Source organism: Macrobrachium nipponense, chromosome 10, assembly GCF_015104395.2.
Source record: "Macrobrachium nipponense isolate FS-2020 chromosome 10, ASM1510439v2, whole genome shotgun sequence".
NCBI lineage: Eukaryota > Metazoa > Arthropoda > Malacostraca > Decapoda > Palaemonidae > Macrobrachium > Macrobrachium nipponense.
This window is the reverse complement of record NC_087204.1, coordinates 60075777-60083276: the sequence shown is the minus strand read 5'-3', so window position 1 is coordinate 60083276 and position 7500 is coordinate 60075777. Positions and strand designations below refer to the sequence as shown.

The window sequence follows — 7500 nt, the reverse complement described above, 5'->3', positions numbered from 1 at the left end:
ACCTCATTTAAATAATGGACGACAAAAACCACTCGTCATTTGTTAAAGAAAAGACCAAACATTATAGTTTGTTTATGTACGTCTTCAGTAAACAAATGAAAATTAAACTTTCGAAGGAGAACCCATATGGAAGGATTAAAGCCCAAGCAAGGCGCCGATAGTATACAAAAGTTCAACTTCTGTTGTGATAACTATATAACTACTAAGAAACAAGATAAATAAGTAGAAATCGCCGAAGTTTCTTCGGCGCAATCGAGTTTTCTGTACAGCGTATGATGCTGTATGAAACTCTCAGCCCCGGCCAATAAAATTCAGCCGCGGTCCATGAAATTTTCAGCCACGACCAGGTGGTGGCCTTTGTTGTTGCAACTTATAGCGGTGCCAAACGCATGATCATGGGTAATTTTGATTATATAGAAGTTATATTGTAAAAGAATAAACTAGGATGATTGTCGAAGTAGTAGCATTTTTATTACCCTTATTTTTACACTATATTTCTCCTCATTACTGTCTGCGTTTGCCAATGGAAATTAATTTTTTCCCGATTTAACTTTCTTAGTTTACTTTTACAAAATTAGCAAATAAGAGAATTCTCAATTCCGATTTCTGTTTGAGATGACGTGGTTTCATTGTTATTATTATCACTATTTTGGTGTTTAAATTAAGACGATAGTTTCTTTCATTGCTCCGTGGCCTATTCTTTCCGTTCGTATTAAATCAAACAATAAAGATGTTGCCTCTGAAAAATAGTTCCATAGAACAAAGTTTAAAAGTACATGATCATCACACCGAAATAACTTACTCATGAAAACTGCATTTTTGCATAAATTAACACTTCAAGAATATAGCGGGTATTTGAAATATATGAACTTATCACTAATGGACTTAATGGAATATTTTTAGAGTTTTTGGTTGGTTTGTAGAATAACGGACTTAATTCTCATTTTCTTCCGACGAACGGTTCATACCCCAAGAGATTCATTGAGTAATCATCCATAATCATGCAGTAACTTTCAATGGTTAGAATGGATTCCCCATTCCATTGCAGAGTAATTAGAAGGTCTTTCAAATGCTTTTCATCACCTGTGGCATGATAGTTCTGTATCCCGACTGAAGTGCATCTACTACATCTTAATGTATTGCAAATTTTCTTACTTCGCGTCATCTACATAGAAATCATCATAATTATTCAGTAACTCATCAAAAAAAAAAAAAAAAACACATTAAAAAGGATTTCCTTTCGGCTATGGATAATGACATTAGATATTTTTCGGAAATGGACAATGACAGAAAAAATTCTTGGAATAGGGCAATGACAGAAATACTTTTCAGTAATGGACAATCACAAAATGCCTTTCGGTTATGGACAAGGACAGAAATACTTTACAGCCATAAACAATGACAGGAATGCTTTTTTACTTTTCGGTAATGGACGATGACAAAAATGCGTTTCGGCTGTGGACAATGCTAGAAACGGTTTTTGACCATAGACAATGATAGAAATGTTTTACGGCCATGGGCAATGACAGAAACGCTTTTTGGCCTTGATAGTGACAGAAATACGTTTTGGCCATGGATAATGACACAAATACTTTCCAGAGATGAACAATGCCAGAAATGCATTCGGGTAATAGACAGTGACAAAAATGCTTTCCGGCCATGGACAGTGACAGAACTGCTTCCGAGACATGGACAATGACACAAATGCTATCTGGGCATGGATAATGAAACAACAGTTTTCCGGTCATGGACAATGACAGAAAATACTTTTCAGCCATGGACAATGACAGACATACATTTTGGCCTTGGACAATGACAGGAATAGTACATTCAGTCATCGACAATGACAGAAATGTTTTTCGCCCTTGGAGAGTGACAGAAATACATTCAGCCCTGGAAACTGACAGAAATACTTTCCGGCCATGGACAATAACAGAAAATACTTTTCAGCCATGGACAATGACAGGAATGCTTTACGGCTTTGGACAATGATAGAAATACATTTTGGCCTTGACAATGACAGAAATATATTCAGCCATGGACAAATAACATACTTTTCAGTCCTGAACAGTGACTGAACTATTGGTATATTTAGAAACTACTATTCGCTTCACGATACCATTCTCGAAGGCTGCGGATCTATGTAAAACGAAGTTCAGTACTTGATTTGTAGGGCTTAATTGTTTATAGTAGAGAGAGAGAGAGAGAGAGAGAGAGATTAATTAGATCGAAATGAAACCTCCTAGTAGAATAACCCTAAATATTAGAATTCAAGACACCTTTATCATTCGAGACTAATATTTGGGACGATTATTAACTTATTTCCAAGACATGTTTATGACCATCAGAGAAACTTTATGAGAGCCATTAAGGTTTGTCTCTGGTGGTCTTCCCCGGATTCCAGTGTTCCTGAAACATAAACATACATTGTTCTCCCTTTCTCTTGCGTTTATTATTATTATTATTATTATTATTATTATTATTATTATTATTATTATCATTCTTTTTTAATAAACAGAGCCATATTCGGTAGTTTTACTGGTTAGTCATGCTCAGTCAGTCCATATTTGGCTCCGAGAAAGAGTTTGTTATATCTCCTCTTTTCGTGGAACAGTTTCGGGTGCTGCAATACCTATGTATTCAACAGAATTTGTCAAAGGCTTTCTACAGAAGAAGCTATTCTTAAATAGGAAAGCATCGGTCTCAATTCCCAATCGTTAGCATATGAACAAACGATGTCCATTTTTTCCCGCGTCGTACTTATTCAGAAAATTTCTGAGCGCATTTTTTTAGATAGTTGCTTTCCGCAAAGACGTCAATGAATAAACGCTGTAGCAGTGCATTTTTATTTATTTATTTATTTTCTACTTTTCACACAGTTTCTTTTCGCTAAGACATCAATGAATAAACGCTGTATCAGCGCATTTTTTTTTCTTTTTTTTCCTTTTCAGAGAGTTTCTTAACGCAAAGGCGTCAATGATAAACGCCGTAAAAGCGCATTTTTTTTTTTTTTTTTTTTTACTTTTCAGATAATTTCTTTCCGCTAAGATGTAAATAAATAAAAGCTGTATATATAGCAGCGCATTTTTCTTTTCTAATTTTCAGATAGTTACTTTACGCAAAGGCGTCAATGAATAAACGCTGTAGCGCAGGTTAAGGATAACTTTTTTTGCTGCATCAGCATCTTGCAAACGATAGAAATAACTGAAACATAATCCCGATGATTGCTGGTGAAGATAGTAATATTTCGTCTTAAAAGTTTCTATGGATATAACGAATTTCTGTTAATATAGTAAATAATTATATATATATATATATATATATATATATATATATATATATATATATATATATATATATATATATATTTAAGTGATACCCGCTATTGTCTTTCTTTTGACTTCATTTTTTTCACTAAATTACTTCGTACATAGATGAAATTATCTTACAGATCAACTAGCTATTGTTAATCCTAACACCACATCCAAAAATAATAAAATAATATATATAATAATTATATTAGATAGTATATATATATATATATATAATATATATAATATAATAAAAACATTATCAAAGCAAATTTTTATTATTTTTCATTTTAGCGATACCCGCTATTTTCTTTCTTTAGCCTTAATTTTATCACTAAATGTACTTCGTACGTGAATGAAACGATCTTACAGATCAACTAGGCATTGCTAATCTAACATTTATTATTCGTAATTCATTTTACTAAAGAAAACTACTTTTACTTTCAAAATAGTAAACTCAACTACTCATATCTTTTGCTATAGCCATATTTGACATTTGCTGACTTTGACTTCTCTTCTGTTCTATTGTTACTATTATCATCATATTTATATGTGCCTGCCCCCGCTGCATAATAATAATAATAATAATTTTTACCAATAAAATCCAATCGTTCTACCTAATTGAGATATGTCAACCTTCGGTGCGTTGCTCACCAGTTTTAAGCAACAATGAGAAAGCAATAATTTAGAAAAATAGAGAAGAACCTGTATAAAATTAATGCAGCTGAGGCAGCAATTACTTTTAATAAAACATGTTAAAAGAGGGTTTACTTCCAGCATAGAAATAATATAATAATAATAATAATAATAATAATAATAATAATAATAATAATAATAATAATAATAATGATAATATAATATAATAATAATAATACCTGTATATTTTTAAAGTAATTAGTGGAAGATGTACAGAAAGCCGGGTAAATACCCGGGAAATAAAATTAAACGCGCGCAAAAAAAAAAAAAAAAAAAAAAAAAAAAAAAAAAAAAAAAAAAAACAGAAAATGGGATGAAAGCCTCACCTAATCTTTTAGAGATCTCAGAGTTGTGCATCTTGGGATTATCTTGAGCCATCTTGCGCCTCTGTCCTCGAGACCACACCATGAACGCATTCATCGGCCGTTTCACGTGTGAATCCTTGGCGCTCATCGTGACTCGTCTCCTGACGACCGCGCTTCGATCGCACCCGCACACTTACTTCACAGCCCGAGGTATTTATTTGTTCTCGCAGCCGACGTGGAAGAAGGCGATGGTATTTCTATTCTTGGAGGTTGTAGGATGAATCGGATGATTGTGTTTTTTCTTGAAGTCCCGGAAGAAGTATTTCTTGTTGACCCTCATTCAACTACTATTTTTGTTCTAACTTTGAAAAAACTTCAAATCCAATATCTTTAAGTAATGATAATCACTGCAAGTCCTTGGTCTAAGATATTTTCACGAAGCGCAAGAGATGACGTCTATCTGTGAGGATCATGTTCATCAGCGCAAAACGGGTGACGAGTGAGCTTAGGTAAGGTTCCCTGACGAAGAAGAATGAGGAGTTATGCGGTCGATGCTAGACCATGTGATAAACATCGCCGCCTACCCACAGCCACAGACAGACGTTGTTCCCTTTTCGGGCTCTCTGGCCACACTGACTTGACTCGACAAAGTCGCCATTTGTAACGAGTCAGTGTTGGCGCGCTGTGGTTATTGATTACGTCACGCGGCACAATAGGCAAGCCAATCACCGCATTGTTTTATCTTGTCCTGCTCCGCCCCCACTATTGTGATTGGTCGCAACCTTTCTCGCGCCCGCCAATTCTGTGTAAACATGGCCACCCGCGCACATAAGATCAGCCAAATGGTGTGGAAAGTTGCTACCTTGTCGCAAGTTCCCCTCGAATTTTAAGCTTATTCGGCACTATTGATCTCCCGAAGACGAGTCTCAGAGAGCAAAAGCTCAGCACCACCGGAGCAGCATTACAGAGAACGGGGATGTGCTCGGAGAAGCTGGCGGAGTTGGTTAGCGCGGGACAGGTTTGCTGATATCACTGAGCAGAGGAACTCGTCTCTCGTTGCTGTCACTTCGAACTTCTTTATCCGACTTAGTGACATGTGAATCCATTTTTTAACGTTACTTTGATGCACAAGGAATTCCTATAAATGCACAATTAGTTTGCTCTACATCACAACGGGCCCTTTATTTTCTGTTATGATCAATTGAAGAGTCGTCCGACTTATCGATTTATGTTGTCTAGGTTGCAGTCTTGTTTGTTACTCATCAGTAACGTCTTTCGTTTGTATACCTCAGTTATTACCCATCACACAATGATTTCATAATCTCCCAAATGGAGAAGCAGATCATTAAAAAAGACTGAACACTTGATAACAGACTCGACTTGACTGATTTACCTAGAGTTGTCAGCGCTCGTTGACGGACAAAGGAAAGTTGAAAGCCTATTTTTTTTTTTTTATTTAGCTTTAGGCTTCAAAGGAAGATAGATCACCATTGTGAGGACGTGACTGACGATGTCGAGAATGTCATTTAAACTCGGTATTTGATAAGATTACTGCGTTGAGTATGTTAGTTTTGACTTTGGATATACATTATTTACATTCTCAAAACAGCGCAAAAAGATTTGCCACTATATCAATGGGATGTTTATAACTTCGGATTAAGTCCTCATGCATATTTTTATCAGTGGTTCATAATCTATAAGATTGCGGTCATAGTATAGAAAGAGAGGTGATTTCCTGATCGTATTATGACTCACACTATGTGATAATGCATCCATCAATACCTGCCCAAATGACTTTCGGAAAGATGCTAGTCATCTAAGGACCAAGAAATTCACTTTCTTCCCGCGGCGCTCTGAGGACGTTGCAGCCGCACTGCAGATTCAAGGCAGGAGAAAATGATCAGTCATTCTCCCTCGTTCGTTCTCCAATAAGGAAGATTTCATTTATTGTATAGTATTTAAAAAGGGTTAATTCTAAAGCAACATCAAGCCCACACATAAAAGCCAAAGATCCTAGAAACATTTATTACTACACATCGGTGTCTCATTTAATTTGTTCTCTCTATTCTTTACATAGCTTTGAATGCATTTAAATTTCGTTTGAAGAGGAATGAGTGATGAAATAGCAAGATTTTTGTGATCACTGCCTTATCAGGAATACAGTATTTGATTTACAAGATTCGAGATGGGACCATTTTCTGGTATAATGGAAATATAAACCATAATGTAATAAGTGATGCGTTTTATGCGTTTTCAGGATAACATTAACCCTACAGGAGACATGCCAATCTAGCTCCAAACGTTTTACTTTATCTGATAACATCACTTCATGTGTATTCATGATAACCAAAATCTATTCTTACCTATTAATTTTGTGAAGATTACAAATGATCTTGTTTCGGTTATTTATACAACATTTTCCAACACTAGTCTTAAGTCTTTATCTCCTTCAGCATAAATGATTTTCGATATAACAATAATAAATGGTCATGGTTTTTTCCATTATTGCTTTTACATACGGTAAGGTTTAGGCTAGATGAGCTTAGATACCCGATTTATGAAAACATTCTAAATAATAACGCTGAGAATTTCTGCTAAATATACAGCCTTTTGTAGTTTTTCTTTTTTTTCTACTCCAACAAATAATTCAAGATAAGGATATTTTATAGTCTGTATCGCAATGCTTTATCTCCTTCTTTGGAGAAACCTGTCGCGTATATCATGGAAGTTTTCACCTAGTTATCTATTATTGTCTCTTTAACTTTTTGTTTTATCTTTTGATTTTCATCTGCGTTTATTATCCCCGGAGGGAAGTGTGGGAATTAAGTAGACGTTTTTATTTTGGTAACATTCCACTATCTGAATCAACTCTCAGCGCTTCTATATAAAAGATTCATCATAGGAACACACCTGTGGTCAGCTATTACATAGTAAACCGAAAAAAATTTTCCTACTAAAACTTAACCCTTTTAAATTCTATTCATCTCATTATTTGGTATGCATCTGAAGTAGCTATGTAAGATTGCATCTGTTTCGGTATTATTTTCTAGGATCATAAAACAATGTAAAGTTTTGTGATTAATATACCTTAACAGTCTACCAAATAACAGTCAAAACATTAACTTTTGATAGAATAAATCATTTTTTGAAGACTGAATAAAAACGTTATCATAAAACTATTGAAATTT

General features: G+C 34.8%; 1 protein-coding gene across 1 annotated transcript in view; it reads right to left on the bottom strand.

Moving 5' to 3' along the window:
• The window catches only part of LOC135223637 (proline-rich protein 36-like), a 116487-nt gene extending 111503 nt beyond the window's left edge, over nucleotides 1–4984 (bottom strand). Inside the window, exon 1 of the mRNA XM_064262267.1 lies at nucleotides 4334–4984. Within this exon, the coding sequence (XP_064118337.1) occupies nucleotides 4334–4460 (127 nt within the window). The 5' untranslated portion in view covers nucleotides 4461–4984. The remainder of the gene's footprint in view (nucleotides 1–4333) is intronic.
• Between the last annotated feature and the right edge of the window lie 2516 nt (nucleotides 4985–7500).